At 40.4% G+C, this 19,759-nt stretch overlaps 5 protein-coding genes and 3 long non-coding RNA genes across 10 annotated transcripts; 1 reads left to right on the top strand and 7 right to left on the bottom strand.

Annotated features, from left to right (window-relative positions):
- Positions 1–3,756, top strand: LOC135428133 (uncharacterized). 3 transcript variants are annotated; one of them, XR_010436207.1, is made up of 4 exons: positions 1–140; positions 209–373; positions 3,267–3,418; positions 3,488–3,756. It is a non-coding gene; the product is annotated as an uncharacterized LOC135428133 (long non-coding RNA). The 3 variants fall into 3 exon arrangements; XR_010436206.1 differs by having other exon boundaries at positions 3,267–3,422; positions 3,488–3,755; XR_010436205.1 differs by having other exon boundaries at positions 3,267–3,754.
- A 1,265-nt stretch (positions 3,757–5,021) lies between these two features.
- On the bottom strand, positions 5,022–5,577 carry LOC135428126 (uncharacterized). The gene is made up of 2 exons (XR_010436202.1): positions 5,498–5,577; positions 5,022–5,282 (listed from the first exon to the last, which is right to left on the bottom strand). It is a non-coding gene; the product is annotated as an uncharacterized LOC135428126 (long non-coding RNA).
- Positions 5,578–8,182: 2,605 nt separating this feature from the next.
- LOC135428163 (uncharacterized) lies at positions 8,183–8,909 on the bottom strand. The gene is made up of 2 exons (XR_010436218.1): positions 8,402–8,909; positions 8,183–8,346 (listed from the first exon to the last, which is right to left on the bottom strand). It is a non-coding gene; the product is annotated as an uncharacterized LOC135428163 (long non-coding RNA).
- A 187-nt stretch (positions 8,910–9,096) lies between these two features.
- On the bottom strand, positions 9,097–10,872 carry LOC135428224 (nucleoporin Ndc1). The gene has a single exon (XM_064682068.1). The coding sequence runs from the start codon at positions 10,804–10,806 to the stop codon at positions 9,136–9,138; it is 1,671 nt and encodes a 556-aa protein (XP_064538138.1). The 5' UTR covers positions 10,807–10,872; the 3' UTR covers positions 9,097–9,135.
- A 1,312-nt stretch (positions 10,873–12,184) lies between these two features.
- Positions 12,185–13,251, bottom strand: LOC135428125 (trypsin beta-like). The gene has a single exon (XM_064681940.1). The coding sequence runs from the start codon at positions 13,010–13,012 to the stop codon at positions 12,251–12,253; it is 762 nt and encodes a 253-aa protein (XP_064538010.1). The 5' UTR covers positions 13,013–13,251; the 3' UTR covers positions 12,185–12,250.
- Positions 13,252–14,400: 1,149 nt separating this feature from the next.
- Positions 14,401–15,348, bottom strand: LOC135428122 (trypsin alpha-like). Its single transcript, XM_064681937.1, has one exon. The coding sequence runs from the start codon at positions 15,231–15,233 to the stop codon at positions 14,445–14,447; it is 789 nt and encodes a 262-aa protein (XP_064538007.1). The 5' UTR covers positions 15,234–15,348; the 3' UTR covers positions 14,401–14,444.
- An 885-nt stretch (positions 15,349–16,233) lies between these two features.
- Positions 16,234–17,141, bottom strand: LOC135428124 (trypsin beta-like). The gene has a single exon (XM_064681939.1). The coding sequence runs from the start codon at positions 17,074–17,076 to the stop codon at positions 16,300–16,302; it is 777 nt and encodes a 258-aa protein (XP_064538009.1). The 5' UTR covers positions 17,077–17,141; the 3' UTR covers positions 16,234–16,299.
- Positions 17,142–18,316: 1,175 nt separating this feature from the next.
- On the bottom strand, positions 18,317–19,587 carry LOC135428123 (trypsin alpha-like). Its single transcript, XM_064681938.1, has one exon. The coding sequence runs from the start codon at positions 19,527–19,529 to the stop codon at positions 18,753–18,755; it is 777 nt and encodes a 258-aa protein (XP_064538008.1). The 5' UTR covers positions 19,530–19,587; the 3' UTR covers positions 18,317–18,752.
- Between the last annotated feature and the right edge of the window lie 172 nt (positions 19,588–19,759).

Genomic DNA, 19,759 nt, shown 5'->3' with positions numbered 1-19,759 from the left:
AGGAAAAAAATAAAGTTTTTCTAGGGGCTTTTTAAATAATGCTGATTTAGCGAGTGCTCCAAATTGTTGTTGTTTATTGCTCAAATGGATGCAGCTAGACGTATTATATATATGTACCTATATATAGCGGATGAGCATTGGTAAAATATCGAGTCTAGCTAATTGGCCTGTCAAAAACCTGTTGCTATATGAAGGTTGTTTTTTGTAGCGTGGCGTAGTTGTTGTTGTGGCTAGTTTTCTATGGGGCATGTGGAAGCCCGTATGTATATGGGCCACAAACATGTGTGTGCGTGTGTGTGTGTGTGTGGCACAAACCCTTTGCAGCCGCCAAACGAGCTAATTTTGATGATATCCACAGTCGAGCAGACAGTCGGTGAGTTTTGGTCCAATTTTGACAGGAGATACGTTGTGGTGGCAGCTGCAGGTGCTGCTGCTGCTGCTGGTGGTGCTGGTGGTGCTCTTGCCCTGTGGGTGAAGGTTGGACTGTGTGCTGAGCTGCACTAAAAGCCTGTCGCAGCCTGCAAATTGAATCAGCCGGTGTGTGTGTGTGTGACTGTGTGTGTGTGTGTGCCCAGAGGGCGACGTGCGCGCTCTCATGAAATGTGACCGCAATTGCGGTTCGTTAGCTGCATTTCAGCTAGTCCACATGGTCCACATGGCAATGGACTACGGCCAGGCCCGCTGCTGCACACACTCACATACACAGAGGGACCAGGCAGGTGGAAAACGTGCACAGGGGCCGCCGAATATAAACCAAAATGGGCGTGTGCCCAGTTACAATGCAAAAGCATTGTGCTTAAGTGGTCAACTGACCAAAAGCACTTTGACCATGCGGTGCACGCGGCCGCTGCGCTCAGTTAGCCCTTTAAATTGTCGCCACCCGGTTTTATTATTTATGACAAAATGCCGAGTATCAAAATGGCAATGCCAAGCATTTCGCTTGGCACTTAGCGGCAATTAGTAGCCGCTGCAGATACAAACGCACACACCCACACACACACACACACGCACACCTGTTGTCGCTGGCTGTAATCACGGCGTGTGTCGACGTCTGAGATTTGCCCGCGCCCGGCGAGCGGCATCAAATGTGGCAACCGGAGTCAACGCTGCCAACTTGAAGGTAATTACGACAAAGACGCACATCCTAGGCACATCCGGTTAGGCACGCACAAAAGCACAAAAACTTGTAGCTGCCAGCTACCTGCCCCCCAACCCCTGCCAACAGTCGCTGCCCCCTGCCTCCTGCCCCTGCTGCAACAACTCGAGAACCAACTTCGTGCTGGTTTGACTTTTCAACGCTCGACAAAACGTGACAAGCATTACGAATCAGCGGCCAGTTTAAAGGCTCGCAGCGTCAGGATATGTCGCCAGGATATATGTGCGAGTCCGGGCCTTAACGGCCTGACCTACTCATGAGTGCCAAATGAGTTGTTAGATTAGAACTACAGACGTCTCTCCAGAGAAGTTTATTCAAGTCAAGGCGCAGGCGGCGGCTCATCCGCAGACTGTTGCCTGTTGCCCTTGGTTGGGTGTGTGCCTATGTGTGAGTGTCGGTGTGTGTGCCTGGCTTTTGTTGGCTAACTAAATGTTGTTAGGCAAAGTAAACGCCATTGTAGACATTGGCAAGCGACCGACAGGGCCGCAATCTGCGCCCAGCGGCGCAGCTGGGCGGGGTTCAGCATCGACTCGGCTAACTGGCTGTTAAACTTTTTAAAACTAATGATGCTGCTGCTGATATTACTCGAAATTAACTAAAAAAATACGTGATATACATAAGCCGCTTTAAATCTTTTTTTTTATTAATATTTCTTTTTTTTGTTCCTTTTTTAATTTTAAAATTTTTTTATAATAATTTTTTTTTCCTTTTTCATTTGTCATTTATTTTAAACATTTTTCCTATAATAATAATAATTAAATAATAATAACGATAAACATATTTTTAAATATTATATTATTAAATATGTTATTGTTACTACTTTTTTTTTTATAATTTAAAAGTTTTTATATTATAATTTCTTTTTGATTAGTTACCTATTTTTAACTTATTTCCTGGTTGTTTTTTATACCCTGAACCCATTGAAAATGGGTAAAAAGGATATAATAGTCTTGTGCCAATGTATATAAAAGGCAGAAGGAAGCATCTCCGACCCCATAAGGGATATATATTCTTGGTCAGCATTAAATCGATCAGCATCAAATCGATCTAGTCATGCCCGTCTGTCTGTCCGTCCGGGTGTCCGCGCGTCTATCCGTCTGAATGAACGCATCGATTTCAGAACCTATATAAACTGGAGACTTGAAATTTTGAACGTAATCCTAGTGCCCGTTAGTTATAGATAACCCAAAATCGATAACTTTCCCCGTTTTCAAGCAATCGATAAAAATCGATATCAATGTCCTGTTTTCTGAGAAAATCTCTTTGGTTTTAGAGCTAGAATCACCAAACTTCCTATGTAGCTCCTAAAATAGTATATACAGATCGGGCATCTTTCATTTTATATGAAGCTACCGCCGCCAGCGCCTCCCTTTTAGCGCGAGTTGCGTCTAGTGTTGGGAGAAGAAGGTCCTGGGTATCCCCTAGTCGGGCACTCTCAACTACAGCACTCTCCCTTGTTTTATTTTTTTTAAATATATTTAAACATACTTTTAAATTAAAATGTTGTTGCTTCTATAATTTGTTTTATTATATATATTATCGACTTATGACCTCCCACAATTTGTTTTTATTTTTTTAAATTTTTTTTTGCCTGTTTTATTTGAGAACTTAATATCTTTAATTCATGCGAATGCCAGTTACATTCAGCCCCCTCAATAATTCGTGTATGTGACGCCCCTGCGTTCCGCTTGGACCTATCCACACGGAGCTTATTACCGTGCCTGAAACACAACGCCGTCTCCCTCGAAGTCGTCATCCTGCCATGGGTGCAGCTTTATTAGAAATTTCCTTTTCTGCCGCTATCTTTTTTCTATTTACCTCAGCCAGGATACAGAAGCCGACGTCTAAGACGCTCCGCTCCGTTGCAGCACGGCCGCACTGCAGCTGTGGCATACACACATAAACACCCACACACACACAAACACACACACACACACAGACGTTCAGGAAATGCCCAACTGGTGGTATTATTTCGTAGCATGTCCTGATATCCTGGCGCTCTGGCTGCCTTCACGTTGTTGACTCAACCTGCTCATTAATTTTTTACGCTTAATGTGTTTTTCTAATGATTTTTAAATTGCTTCTCAGATTTCAAATTTTTGGTTTTCAGCATTGTGCAATATTTGGTCGCGTGGCCTCCTTTACTATCTCCAGCGAGCGGCTGCTTGTTTGTGTGCGGCCCTCCTTGGGATAAACCAAATTCGAGCCAAGTGGAAGTCAAAGTTAAAAAGCGGCTCATTAGCGACTCCTGTTTGTATCTGTGTGTGTGCGTGTGTATTTTTCGGGGTGTCTGGTTGTATCCATATTAATTTACAGTTGATTCAACAACAGGAAGGACGCAAAAAATGCCGAATGCAATAATTAAAATGCAATAACAACAACAAGCAGCAGGCTTCACTGCCAACAACAATCTGCTAGCCCAGTATTCAGTTCTTACTGCCCCTTGTACTTACATACTTCGAATGCCTGGGCCAACAGGCTGTTGGGGTATATTCAACAAATTTTATTTTTCACAAACTTCAAAATAAGTGATTTTCAATTTTATGTATTTTTGTAATAATTAATTAAAGTTAAGATCAACTAGAAATTCATTATTTATTATCGACGCGTTTGTAACAACGATGTCTTTGAAGATCGTTAACTATAAAAATTACATTTTTGTAAGCAAATTCTTTATAATTTTTCATTATTCATTTGATGAAAATTTTTATATAGTTAGGTACAATTTTTAAATATTTTTCTTATATGTAAAAAGTACAAGTCAATAATAATACTCGTACTTTTTGTTGTCCGAAATTTTCCTCTTTTCTTTTTTATTCTTTTGGAAAAACAACTTTTTTTATTTATTACCCAAGTCAATAATTTAACACTTGTAATTAATAAAAAAATAATTTGCATTTTAAAATTAAATATGAAAGAAAATAGTGAAAAATGTTGGACAATAAATTTAATTTTTTACTATTTGAAACTATTTGCTAAAAATAATAACAGCTGAATTAAAATATAACAACATTTTAAAAATATACAAATAATTTTTTACCTTAATATATAAAGTTTGATTTAAAAAATAATCAGAAGAAAACAGTATGAATATGGCATCAGGTACGTTGAATGTGTATTTTGAAAATTAAATGTAGGAAAATAATGTAATTTTCATTAAGCAGGCATTAGAATCATTAACAACATATTATAGAAACAGATATTTATTCATTTAACCTCTAAAAGTATGCAATAAGTGCGCGCATATCATAGTCCGACATGCTTTTAGCTTGCACTTATAACCTGCTTACTTATCCAGCTCTGTTAGCATCCAATTGTTTGCCACGCGCACACACACAGACACACACACACACACAGGCACATACACAGGCGCACGCACAAGCCTGGCATCGCATGAAATCGCATCACGCATACGACGCGTTGTGCACTTTGCCACTTCTTTGGGCGCTGCTGCAACATTTTGTCTGACTGACAAATTTAATTACTGCTGGCTTCATGTCTGTCTGCTGTGTGTGAGTGTGTGGGGGAACTGTTGTTTGCGTCGTTACTGATATGGCAACAGGGCCAGGGCCAGGTCCAGGGCGAGGACCAGGGCGAAGACCAGGACCGGGACCAGGCGCAGATTGAGGACCCGGACTGAAGTCACTTCATTTGATGCGTCAATCAGCACAATCAAAAACTGCAGCCCATGAAAATCAATTAAAAAGCCGTTGACACACTGCCCAGGCCCTGGCCAATGGGGCGCTCATCGGATTGTGTGGCCCTGGTGGTGTTGTCCTGGGCTGATGCTGTCAACAGCGCTCTGAACGTTTTGCAATTGACGCTGCCTGGATTAACATTTATATTTCAGCAGGCGCAGGACCTGTACACAATACTTTTTTTGGTTTCCTTTTTTGTTTTTTTTTTTTTGTTGGTTTGATATTCCTCCGGGGCGTTGTAATTCATTTGAAATGCAAATTCCTTTGTAGCGGATATAGCAACAACACACTTGCAAAACAAATCAAAGGCCTCATTCAGCGGCAACATGATGCGGCATTTTCGAGCTGGCGAGACCGGGATTGGAATTGGAGTTGGAGTTGCAGTTGCTGGTGACGTCAGCGTATTGCATAGTTAATTGCTGGCCCCGCTGAGTTGCAGGAAAAAAAAAATAAAAGAAAAATAAACAAGAAACGGAGGCAGCGCCACTTAATAAATGAAATGTCATTGAGGCGTGCGGCAATCAACAAAACAAAAATCCAAACGGATTTAACACCAAGCGGCACAAATGACGCATGAGTAGGCGCTGGAATTGTGGGTGGTGCAAAGGCAACTGTAAATGAACGCATACACCCACCAACTTACACACTGACTGACTGACTGACTGGCTGACTGACTGGCTGACTGACTGACTGGCTGATTGACTGGCTGACTGATTGACTGGCTGACTGCTTGACTGGCTGACTGCTTGACTCGCCAGGCCTGGCTAACTGACAGCGTCCGAGTGAGCGCTGAGCGTCGCTTTATCAGCTTTTGAGGCGCACACACACTCGCACACGCACACACTCGCACACCACTTGTCATGGACACCCGCTGCCCTGCAACGCGTTAAGCTTGTCTGGACGCGACTTATGTTTACCCTCAACCAATTTAAGCTTTAAACGTGCTGTTAACATTTTGCTGCGACTCGCGAGCTTATTTTTGAATTAATTGAAGAAAATGTTAATAAATTTAAGCTGGAAAATAGTTAATATGATCGTGATTATTTTAAATATTATATAATAAATTTTTTTACATAGTTATAATACAATTTAGACAATTTAGTTACAATATTAATAATATTCAACTAAAATTTTCAACTAGTTTAATTGTGTTTAATGACAAATGACAAATATTCATATTTGATAATAAGAAATATTTATAAATTTTATTGAAGTTTATATGAAATATTTATTATAGCTAATTTATTTTTTAATAAATTACCAATATTATTGCAATTTATTTAATAATATATAAAGTGCATGTTGCTTAAGAAGAGTTGTATGTTGAGATTAAACTTATTTGTGCTTGGAACTTGGATTTTGTTTCGTATACTTATTAATATATCATAAAAGTATATAATATATAATATACATTATTTATAAGAATATTATTCTTATACAATTTTTGTGATATTCTTAACTTTACACTCCACCTAAGAGCGGCTATCCTTCAAACAGTTTGGTCTTCTACAAAATATATATTTATATTTAAATGTACATATATTAAAGATATTGATAAATTATCAATTACCTTATTGAATTGTTGACCTGAAAATGTATAGCTTAAAACACCAATTGCTCTCTCTGTTACAAGCTAAATACTCCAAAGTGTGTACCCCATGTATCCTGGTCGGATGACACATTCGGCACGCACACAAAAAAAGGACATGAGCAACTGCAGCTGCAAGTGGCCCTCCTTCAGTTACTGTTACTGCTACGGCTACTGCGTGTTGCCGCCGGCAGTGGCAGTGGGATTGGGTAGTGTTGGACGCGGCGTCATTGTTGTTGTTGCTGCTTCTGCTGCTGCTGCTGCGTCAGCTGCAACTGATGACATTGTCAGACAGCCAGGCGCACCCCGGGCTATGAAGGGACTAACAAGCCTGACAGTCACTCAGCGTCAGTCAGGCTCTGGGCCGGCTGCCCGGCTGCCTAGCTGCCCAGCCTGGGACGTTGTGCAAATTAAAAGTTTGGCCCACACTTGACACGTGCTTAGAAGTTGCAACGCCCCGCTCCCAACCCCCAGCCGCACCGACGCACCAATGTCCAGCCACCAAACGGTTGGTCGTTTTCTGTTTTTTTTTCCTTTTTGGACACAGCATGTTTGTGGCTTGTGGCAGCGTTTTGTGTTTTCCACTTTCTATCTGTCGGGGCGGGCCTTAGGAGCTGCCAGATGAAATTTATGAGACCCAGCCAAAACGTCAACTTGCGTGCAGCTGCATAAACTTGTTGCATATGTGGCAAAGGTGGACACTGCTGACAAAGCGACTGCCTTAAATTTATGCACTCGCCGCTAAGTGGCATCAACGAGGGACAGAAGACTGTATAAAGTGGCTTAGCCTATGGCTGTGAGCAGCCCAACAAACTTCTGCGGTGGTTCGGTTCACGGTGCGAACCCAATGTCTTGACTTAAAGTTCATTTCGGGGACTAGGGCTTAATTTGATGTAAATAAGAGCATTTTTATTAAATTTTGAATATTGCTATAAGAAGTAAAAGGTGCTTTGATCGAGAGTGCCCGATTTGGGAATACCCTGGACCTTCTGGTAGCGGTGCCTATAAAATGAAAGTTACTTAATATGTAAATACTATTCTTGAAGCTTTATGTCCAGCTTGGTGACTCTAGCTCTAAAACCAAAGAGATTTACTCAAAAACCATGATTACGATATCAGTTTTTATCGATAGCAAGTATCGATTAACGGTTATCAAAAACTCGCACTGGGCGGGCACTAAGAGGACCTATGTTACAACTTTCTCTCGCTCTAAGGTTCTAAGATCGACGGATTTGGCAAGATCAACTCGGCTATTGACGCTGACCAAGTATATATGTACCCTATCTCCTATAGGAGATGCTTCCTTCTGCCTGTTACCCTTATTATTTCTACCCTATATATTTTGAATGGGTTCAGGGTATAAAGAATAAAGTTCATGCCATATTTTCAAATTGGAATTGTGTGTGGCTATTCTATAAACAGTCAAAATTGTTCAAAATTCGGAATATAGTAAATAAAATCCGGAATATCGGCGTTTCGGTCTAAGCCGCTTTGTTCTCGTTTCGGTTCGTGAAATTGGGAGATCTGATAGGATCAGGCTGGAATAATTGGCAAATAGCGTTAAAACAGACGAATTTTTGTAACTATATTTCAATTTGATTATTTTATTGAAGTTGAAAATTCCCCATGATCCCTGCTTTATTTTTAACTTCTCCACTTTCCAATGCCACTTTCTTCTTTTGCATAGCTTTCGGCTTGATTTCGTGGGTAACATTCAATATCTATATGCTCTTTACTCTCTCGCGTGATGTGCTCCTCATAACCTCAACAAGGATCAAAGTTCTTCCTATATTGGTTCACTTAGTTTGTAAGTATATAACAGCATAATTAAAAAAAAAATATAATAACTTGAACAAGCAAAGCAAATTTCTTATAACATAAAATCGAAAAATAAAACCGGAACACTGTGAAACATGAATGAATAGGTCAGTTCTGGAACTAGTTCGTAAGGCAACTTACTTTAATATTGCTCAGTCAAGTCAATATATTCTAAGGGATCGCGTGAATTGGAAATGAAAATCACACCCTCATCATTTTCATCATCCGAACGACTTGCTTCAGATGAATCCATTTCCAAGCTTCCCAGACTAATTTTAAGTTTTTTATTTGCTTGCATGGGAATAAGATCTAAGCTGTTTCTGCGTTTGCGAATCGTCTTTTTAACTGGACTCAATGGAACAACACGACTTCTGAGTTTCATATAGCTCGGTGTATCCATTTTGATATATGTTCTCACTAGTTTTTTGTTGTTGTTGTATTATGATATGACTGGTGTTTCAATTTGGAGCTGACTGTAGTTGAAAATAGAAAACAACGTAACGGATATCTAGATCTCTCTAAAGAGAAGTTAACGAACATACAAAAATTTTAAGAGATTTCCAGGAACCATAAGTGCTTTGGTGAGACGTTTGATTGTGTGTAATTGCTTGACTCCTGATTGATGGAAAACGTACAGGCCTTGAGCTCCATAGCTCTGATTAAAACAGCTGGCTGGAAGAAACTTGAGTCAGATTCTTCTTATTTAAGCTTTCATCAAGTTTTACCAGGATTATTTTAAATATTTAACTTTACTCGCAAGCAATTTTTGCTTTTTGTAAACAAGATATTTATATTTTTATTTAAATATTTAATTCTTTTTTAATATTCAACAATTAAAATAACAATTTGAAAATAATTTCAAGCACAATATGTTCTTATGCGCGCTCCCGCAGTACCCTTAGTAGTTCCAGATCCTTCACAAGATAATCCAGATAGCTGTGAAAGTTGAAGATCATGCTATTTAGAGCGCGCGTCGTTGACTGCGAGATCATATCGAGGGTCAGGCATGGTTCCTGTTGCTGCCTTAGCAGCAGCTCGCTGACCAAACAGATCTGCCTATCCAGGTCAACAAGCGACTGAAAGATCGGCTCCAGATCCTGATGCAACGAGCCATGCTTATCCTCCTCCAGCGAGCGCACACAGATGGCTACGAGCCCGGGTATTAGCCAGATAAGTGGTCGGCCAAGGCACAGCTCGTGCTCCAGTTGCTTCGGTTCAATGGGCCGCTTAACCTGAAAGGGCAGTCTGCATTTGCAATAGCAAGTTAGCTTTTCTTTCAGCTGGCAGCTCTGCAGTTTGTAGCGCAGTTGGCACAGCAGACGCATCGGACCGACCAGCAAGGATTTAAAGAGGGGCTGGCAGGGTGGCTGCCGATCGCCGCAGCGGCGACTCCAATATCTTGACGGTTTCGTGCTTGCCACAAGCGGACGCAAGCCCGCAAAGGCAGACTTAGCCGCCTGCTCACATTGCGGCTTCGGGAGTTCCAGGCACTTCTTCAGCTTTAATGTAAACAACGTAATCCTGTCCAGCAGCACATCGCGCAGCGCTTGCCAGTTTTTGGGCAGTCGGCGTAAATTGCCCTGCAGCTGAAATAGTTCGCATTGTTCGCCGTTGGAGCTGGACACGAGCATATAGAAGTCTCGGGCTGCCTGCATCTGGAAGCCGTACAGCTGGCAGTTGAGGCTGAGCGCCAGGACCAGCGGCAGTCGCCGATCCTGCTTCTGCTGCACAGTCAGCGGCAGCTCGCAATGCATGACCATGCCGAAGACACGCTTGATGGCATACAGCTTGAGGGTGATCAGCGTGGTCAGGCAGTTGGACAGGCGAAATAGCTGCCAGCTGGCCTCCCTGTCTCCGTTCATGTTTGGCCAGTAGATGGCGGAAAAGATGATCGAATAGAGCATAATTCGTGGCATTGTTGAGCGAAACTCAAAGTGTTGCCAGCTCAGCCAATCCGTTGTGGCATGGTTCATGCGCACCATGGGCAGCGGCCACACCTCGCTGTTGAATTTCGAATGCTCGCTCAGGAAGTAGGCGAGGCCACAGAAGGCGCCATTCATCAGCAGAAAATGGCCAGTGTAGCTCACATCCACATCGACGTTCAGCTCATCCATATATTTCAAATACAGCCAGCAGCTGCAGTAGCCCAAGCTAATGAGCACGGCTAGCAGACAGAGCTTAATTGGCAGCTCCTGTCTCATTCGCACCTGCCGCGAACTGTGGCAAGCCGGCAGACGTTCGTGCATGCGGCACAGCAGCAGCCCATATATGGCCACATGAACGCCCAGCAGTTGCATTCGAGTCATCGTATAGAACGAAAATACAATCCAGTCAAACATTTCGGACAGGCATTCAATTGGATGGGCTATATCGAAGCGCTGGTAAAGCAAGAAAATCGCCAGCAGTTGGTACTCGGTCAGGTAACACAGCCAGGTGGCAAAGAGGTAGCGATTCAACAACAGCCTGCCAATCATTGAATCCGGCTTATTCATTTGGTACGGCAGTCCAAACGGCATGCTTATTTTTAACTTTGGAAAACAAGACATTGCCTTAGATTCAAGATTGAGATTTAAATATTTTGACTCGTTTTTTATCGTGCATATATATGCTTGAAATACAAATTATATATTAACTAGGCCTCCTCAGATCAAAATTTGCAAGTTTATTACTTTCAAAATGAGGTTTTTTTTAATTTTGTGAAGAACGATATATATAGTATATATATAAGCTGTACAGTAGCGGTAAATCCGATAAGTTATCAATTGTGTTGAGTATCCAGTTATGTCTATATCTGTGTCCACCGCATCCTTGACCGTAAGAAACGATGCCAACAAGTTGATTATTGGTTAGCAGAGGTCCACCAAAATCTTTTTGGCATAAGTACTTCTCCTGACCCGCAGGACTTATCAGATCCTTAGTGATTCTCCGTAAATATAATTTACAGAGCGGCCGATCGAGTTTTTTAGGCAGCATTGTTGGAATATCGGGACTTCTCTCATTGAGTTAACCCCAGCTTGACACAAAGGCATCGGCTCCATTTATTGGACTTTTCTTGGCAGGGGAATCGTCTGCACCAAGGGTTCAAGAGTGAGCAGTCGATCTAGTTACAGAACAGCAATATTATTCGAATAGGTCCCAACATATTCAGGCCAACTGACATTCCTTAGTGAAATGCGCTGACCACCAGAGGATTATCTAGCTTGCATCTATAATAGTGCAATATTAAAATGGCCAGCAGTAATGATAATATCCTGGATGTAAATTGAACAAACACATTTGTGTTCTTTGTGTTTTGAATGTCGATGGGCTTTCCATTCTCAATGCGTGGTTTCCATGGGTTCCTCGAGAACCCGCTGTTGAAGAAGATTTTGTCCACTGTTCAAAATGAGTCCAAAACTCAATGCTTTTATGGGCCTTTCTTTTTTTCTGGTGGTTAACAGTTCATCTTTCATTGCCAACATTGCTTGGGCTTATCGGTCTTACTTACATTATTGGCACGGTAAATGTGACACGCGTCGTTGACAATTAACATAATTTAGAACAATATTTGATTTTCCAGTAACTTGTGTCAATACAACTTTACCCCGACCGAACTAAAACATTTTTCTTTTATTGCGTTCAAAGTATGCTGAATGTTTTGTTTTTATTCCCAAAATTCATTAAAGTGAAAATAAACGATTTTGTGCAAATGTTAAGCCCCACAAACAACAAACAATAAATATTGTTATCCTGTTTTTCGACCATAATTCGAGGTTGCTTTCAACGGAAGCTGAAAGGCTTACAACGACAACTAGTCGACGGGCTTCCGAATAAAGCGCTCTGACTTGTCTTTTTTCAAAATGCTATAAGCTTTGGATGCGAATCTGTTTTCAGCTAAACCGGTTCAAATGCGGCTCGAACCATGAATCGAAAATACTTTTGGGATTAACATAGGTATTCCACTAAATCACAAAACTTTTATTGCTATACTTTAAGCACGTGATCTTTTTTTTAACAGTTGGTCAGTTTTTTAATTTCTGTGCTTATCCACTTTAAATAATATGCAACATTGGTGTATACTCCTGGAAAGCCCAATGAGGCACATCCTTTACCCCAAGATACAATACCAACAAGTCGCTTTCTGGAGACCAAGGGTCCACCAGAATCACCCTGGCATGCGTCGTTGGAATTTAAGCTGGCACAGATCATTTGCCTGCTGATTAAATAACCATTTTGTCCATACTTGGTCTTTTGGCATTTTCTGTAATCCATTATACGAAGCTTCACTGCTTGCAGGATCGTTGGACGCTCTCTTGATTCCGCTTTGAGAAGACCCCAACCTGAAACAGAGGCTCCAGATCCATCACTTGGAACGCTTGTAGGAAGCTCAATCTTCTGCGCAAGGGGTCCAAGCTTTAGCGGTCTTGCCAATCGCATAAGTGCAATGTCATTAAGATATTTCTTCGGTGAAAATCCATCATGAGCCTTTATTTTCGCTACCTTCATAACCTGGCCACCATTTTTCCAAAACCGAGATCCAGCTCGTATACTTAAAGTTTTTGCATCCATGTTTATCAAACAATGCGCAGCAGTTACGATTATTTGACTGCTCAAAATTGAGCCACCACAAAAGTGAAACCCATATTTTTGTATCGATACCTGCCAAGGTGCTTCCCGTATGTCGATGGGTACTCCATTCACAATGCGATTCGCGTCCAAGACAGTCATCGTGGAGAATAACAGAAGCAGCAGAAATAGGTAGCTGATCCTCATTTTGTGCTTTCTATTTTTCTGGTCTATACTCCCAGTCTAAGCCTTAAGAGTTTGACTCCTTTTGTGACACTCTCGTGGATTCCAAATATATCTTCCGGCGCACTTTGAACAACTAATATTGTTTAAGATCCTATAAGCAATTTAAAACCTCTTTAGTTACGGCTACGGTAAGGGTATTTTAGCTGTAATATAGCGTTAAGAGTAATTTACAACAGACTAATTATTTTTCAAGAAAAACAAGTACGAGTGCTCTAGTCGGGAGTGCCTGTATCAGTCCCGTGATCTGTATCAGTTCCGTCAGTTTTGTGTATTGAATTTGGAGTCTATGTTAGTTGGTTGACACTTGAATGTAACTTTCTATTTACCTCTGTTTGACTATTTAGGTGTGTTTGCCTAAACTTGATTTGAACCCAATCATCTAAATCGAGAGCCCCTGCTTTTAGTTTTTAAGCTATTCCCAGTAGCTTTATGATGCGGGCATATCTCTGATTAAATTTTAATATTGATATTAATGTGTCGATGTATCCAAGTACTGTAGTCAGCATTTTTCCAATGCCGTCCTGGTTGAATAGGTCTAGACTCTTCTTAGGCTCGTGCAATGTCAATGTTCTAAGTGTGTTCCAGGTAACCGTATTCGCTCTTTTATAAGAACTAGTCGATTCAATCTGCACCCACAATGTCTTCTATGCGTATAATGATTTTTTTTTAGGAGGTGTTTTAAATCTTTATTTAACCTGTAGTCCGATTTCTATTGAACTCGTGAGGATTATCTCGATTGTGTCCACTTTGTGACTGAAGGAATAGTTCTATTGTACTCTATCGTTGGAAGCAGAATAAGTTCGCCAGTTTCACTTATTTCTTTACTGAATTTCATGCAACGCGCGACTTCCGCTAATGTGCTGTGATATCTCTCGACCTGACCATGTATGGATGCGTCGATCTTAGTTGGTTTCGGATAATCGAGAGCTTTCCCCGTTGCCAAGCAATCGATACATATCTATATCAAAAATATGAATTACCAATTAGTTTACGCCCCCATTTGAATGCTGTTCTATTTTTGAAAATGTGCTAATAATCTATAGTACAATAAAATCTTCTGCTGGAAATTTCATTGAGATCGTTTAAGAAACATGTGCATACATACACGCACTTGCACACACAAAAATAGAATAGCCATTGCCATTGCATCACAAAGCATACAATCGATAGAGACTTCAAGTTGATCTGAAAGTGGTTGACAGATTTTCTGTTGCGACCGAACCCAATGAGTACTTGCGTCCAATCAGCGACAAGCCGTAACTCGCTTTGATATTATATGTTTATTTGTTTTAAATTGCTTGCATTTGTGTCAGTTATGTACCAGCCTGAGATCTGCATACATACACGCACACAAGTATTTTAATAAATCGCTAAATTTTTTATTTTTATATTTTTAACAATTAGGTGATGTGTTATCGTTATCCTTAATATCCAGTTTTTGAATTTCGGACTTTAACCAACTGTTATAATATGCAACATTCGTGTACACGCCTGGATATCCTTTTGAGGCACATCCCTTACCCCAAGAGACAATACCAACAAGTTGATTTCTGGAGACCAATGGGCCACCAGAATCACCCTGACATGCGTCGTTGGTATGTAGAACGGCACAAATCATTTGCCTGCTGATTAAATAACCATTCTTTCCATAGTTGGTCTTTTGGCATTTTCTATAATTCATTATACGAAGATTCACCTCTTGCAGGATCGACGGGCGCTTTGTTGTTTTCGCCTCGAGAAAACCCCAACCTGAAACAAAGGCTTTTGCTCCATCACTTGGTACACTCGAGGCAAAAGAAATCTTCTGTGCATTGCTTCCAAGTCTTATCGGCTTGGCCAATCGCATAAGAGCAATGTCATGAAGATGTTTTTTGGCATGATAGGCATTATGAATCTTTATTTCCGCTACCTCCACAACCTGGCCACCATTTTTCCAATACCTAGATCCAGCTCGTACACTTAATATTCTTGATTCCTTGTTCTTCAAACAATGCGCAGCAGTTACGATTACCTTACTGCTCATAATTGAGCCACCACAAAAGTGAACCCCATTTTTCTGTATCGATACCTGCCAAGGTGCTTCCCGTATGTCGATGGAATATCCATTCACAATGCGATTCGCGCCCAAGACAGTCATCGTGCGGTGTAACAGAAGCAGCAGAAATAGGTAGCTGATCACCATTTTGTGTTTTCTATTTCCTGGTCTATACTTCTAGTCAGAGCCCTAAGAGCTTGACACTTTTTGTGAGAGCTTATTGAAACCTTATTGCTGGTAAGTTTCGTAGAGTGCAAATCTGTCTTCCGGCGCACTCGGAAGCAGTAATATTGTTTAAGATCCCATTAAAACATCTTTAGTTACGGCCATGCTAAGGGTATTTTAAATGTAATGTAGCGTTAAGAGTAACTTGTAACATATGTGGGCAATTTATTATTTCTTAAGAAAAACAAGGGCCCACTAGTCGGGAGTTCCCGACTGTGGGATACCCTGGATCCAGTTTTAGCAATATGAAATGCAGATCACGCTACGTTTTTGCCTTAGCATTAATATAAAAAATCAAATATTAAGTTATTTCTTACAGAGTCGAACTCGCCACCACATATAACCGCAATTAGAGCATTTAATAAAACGAAAATGCTTGTAATTTGTAATATAACTACACAATTTCCATAATAACTTTTCCGTTTCTTAACTGATCTTGATGAAATTTTCAGCAGTAGTTCTTATTGTGCTATAGAAAATTCGTATATTCCCAGACAATTACTTAAATTGGTGGGTAGTTCCAAATGATTCATTTACTCGATGTATAGCTATAAGATTGGTCTAGGGGGGGGGGCCTAGAAGGGGTGTGGGGATAGCTATTAAATGAAAGATAATTCATCTGTATATACTATTATAGAAATTGCGGGCTGCATAATTATCAGAAATAAACTCGTACTGCGCGGGCGCTGGGAGGACCTACGCTGAAAAATTTACGTTTATAGTTTTAATAGGTTCTGGGTAGAAAAACATTCATTTACCCCAAAATATCTGCAAAAATGTAACTTTTGTCACATATTTTGTATAGTAGCTCTTTAACAAAGCCGGTTTGGGCAACATATTGACGGACCTATAGCATTTTTTATAGATATACCCTTTGGGGAGCTGGAAAATTATCTGTCTATAAATTAAAAAAGCCGTGATGAAAGGTTTTTTACTATTTTATTTCAAGAATGAATTATTTTCTTTAATTTCCATATTCTCGTGAAATTTACTCCTGTCTTCTCACGTACTTAAATATCCACTTTCGGTAGTAAGCGATATCGGTATAAACTCCTGGATGTCCTTTTCTTGCACATCCAATGCCCCAAGAAACAATACCCACAAGTTGATTGTCCACAACCAACGGTCCACCAGAATCGCCTTGACATGCATCTCTATCACCGCTTTCAGCACAGATCATACCTTCAGTAACTATCTTACGAAGCTTAGCATAGTTGGACGCTTGACAGGACTTGCGATCGATTATACGTAGCGAAGCCATATGCAAATCCCTTGAACCGACAGTTGCATTCTCTTTTTTTTGACCCCAGCCTGAAACAGAGGCTTTTTCTCCACTCTCAGGGGTTTGTTTTGCAAGTCGAATTCTATCAATATTGCGGGTAAAGTAAAGTCTCTGGCTTAGTCGCAAAAGGGCGATGTCGTTCTTGGTGGGATCAGTGCCATAATTCGCATGCCTTTTGACTTGAGCCACATCTATGAGCTGGCCCCCATCCTTCCAGTATTTGGATCCTGCTCGCACTTGCAGCAGAAGTGCAGGGACGTAGAACACACAATGCGCGGCAGTTATGATTATTTTAGAGCTCAAAATGCTGCCACCACAAATGTGATATCCCAATACTTGAATCGAAACCTGCCAGGGTGCATCGCTTATGGAAATAGGTGTTCCATTGATAATGCGAAAGTTACTCTGTGAACCACGGCGCGCGCCCAGGACTGTCGTCGTAGAGAGTATCGGAAGAAGAAGTAAGGCCCAGCTAATCGGCATCTTATACTTATAATGGTAAGTGATTTTTACATCCAGGTGAAATTATGACTTGCACAGATCTATAGTTTAACTGCAAACAAATATTTTTAAAATATTTGAAGTGGACTAAAACATCTTTAGTTTGGGTTCATTGGCCATGGTAAGGTGAGAGTGAACTTAAGCGTTACGTATTTGTAAATCATGTTATATATGCTTAGGTTATATAATACTAGATTAATATGTTCGCATGTCGATCACATCGAACACATCCTGTTAGTCTTTGATATCGTGAATATCTCCAAACCTTTATCAAACACAATATTTGTGCTCGGCTAGGTACATATTACCATATAAGATATAAGTGGGTATTCCCGAAAATTGCTGTGACCGAGTTGTTCCTTTATATTTTGGACGTCTCAATTCCACTCCTTGCCCACCCATCCGTAAATTAACACATATCCCAACTACCATAAAATGCAAATATTCGATTAAAACAAGTATGAGTGCTCTAGTCGGGAGCTCCCGATTAGGGGATACCTTAAACTTTCCTCCACCAACACCAAATTAAACACCATTAATAAAACTAAATTGAAAATCAAAATAATAAAAATTGAGCTCGCCACTCCTTTCCGCCTCCTACTTCACAGGCATTTCAGGAATTCATCTTCAATGAAGAAAACTGAACTAAAATATCAGCACGAGCACAAATCACAGCATATTCCATGCTATTGTGTGTAGACATGTGTGCTGCGAAAACCACGTGGCTTCTCAATATAATAACACATTTTCTTTAATAACTTTTGTATTTCTAAAGTGATCTTCATGAAATTCTCAGCAGTTGTTCTTATTGTGCTATAGAACATTCGTATTTTCTTCAATAGATAATAGCATTTAAATTGTGGCTTTTAATGATTTATTTATTTGATTTATAGCTATGGGGCGGAGGCGAGGGTGGCGATAGCTATAAAATGAAAGATTCTTATGGATTGCTTGGAAACGGGACAACTTATCTAGTTATGTGTTGGTACTAGGAGGACCTACATTCAATTTTAATGTCTCTATAGATTTTGGGATCGATGCTTTCATACATACGGACAGATACACGGACCCGGCTAAATCTACTCAAATGTTGATTCTGATCAATAATGTACATATACACTTTATCGGTTTGGAGATGTTTTGTTCTGCCTGTACAGAACCCTTTTACTATTTTTACCCATTTTCAGTGGGTTCAGTGTATAAAAAATAAAAAACAAAAGAAAATGTTTAATATTATTATTCGCTCGCCCTTTACTCTGTTTTTTTGCTTATTATTGGAATTATTGATATTTTTTCTGTGAATAATAATAAATTAAATATAAAAATTGACAATTTCCGTCGAATTTAAACAGGGGACTCTCCTTTGATAGTACGACACAGGCTCACGACGTCAAGTTTGGAAAGCATAATTATATTTTGTTGTTTTTTATGGGCTTCATACATACTTTTGGTCACTCTAATTGGGGGTTCAATTTTCCAAAACCCCTGCTGAGTGCACACATTCAACGCAAAAGGAAGCTTCAGAAAAGAATTTTGCACGATTGTGGATCTTCCATCATTGCCTTAGTAATGTCGGGTTAATCATGTCGTGATTATAAGTATTATATTTAAATTCTTAATTATTTTTGTAAATGTCCATTTGTTCGTCAAATTTTTGTTTAACCTCCTATAGTATTCATGTTTTGTAGTACCCAGTCACGGTAGTAAGCAACGTCGGTATAAACTCCTGGATATCCGTATTTTGCACATCCCAGGCCCCAAGAAACAATACCCACAAGTTTTCCACTCGCAACCAACGGTCCACCAGAATCTCCCTGACATGCATCTTTACCATCGCTTGCAGCACAGATCATACCTTTAGCTATTTTCATTTTACGTTCAGCATATTTGGACTTTTGGCATTTCTTGCGATCGATCGTAGACATTATCGCCATATGCAAGCCTATTGTAAAGGCACTTTTGTGCTCTCTATAACGACCCCAGCCTGAAACAAAGGCGGTGGTTCCAGTATTGGGAGAATCGCTCGCAAGGGCAATCTTATTTGCGCTGTAGCCCAAGTTAAGTTTCTTTTTCAGTAGCAGCAGGCCGATGTCGTTTGAATATGGGCTGCCTACATACCCCGGATGCTTTTTGGCATAAGCAACATTAACGAGCTGTCCACCAGATCTCCTAATAGTGGATCCTGCTCGTACTTGCATCTCATTTGCAGGGAGATTTAGACAATGCGCGGCAGTTATAATTATTTTAGCGTTCAAAATGCTGCCGCCACAAATGTGATGTCCCAATATTTGTATTGAAACCTGCCAAGGTGCAAGGCTTATATCAATGGGTATTCCATTGACTATGCGAAGGGGGCTCTCTGTAGTTCCGGGCACATCCAGGTCAGCCGTAATAGAGAGTAGCTGTAGAAGAAGCAAAGCCCAGCTAATCGGCATCTTATACTTATAATTGTAAGTGGCCTGCACATCCAGATGAAAAGATGACTGGCACAGATCTATAGTTGAACTGCAAACAAATATTTTTAAAATATTTGAAGTGGACTAAAACATCATTAGTTTTGGTTCATTGGCCATGATAGTGAGTGTGAACTAAAGCGTTACGTATTTGTAAATCATATTATATATGCTTAGCTAATACTAGATGTTCGCATGTCGATCACATCGAT

Source organism: Drosophila montana, unplaced genomic scaffold (assembly GCF_035044405.1).
Source record: "Drosophila montana isolate Dmon_TW-CO22-7 unplaced genomic scaffold, ASM3504440v1 contig_2438_1, whole genome shotgun sequence".
Lineage (NCBI taxonomy): Eukaryota > Metazoa > Arthropoda > Insecta > Diptera > Drosophilidae > Drosophila > Drosophila montana.
This window is presented reverse-complemented; position numbering and strand designations above follow the sequence as displayed.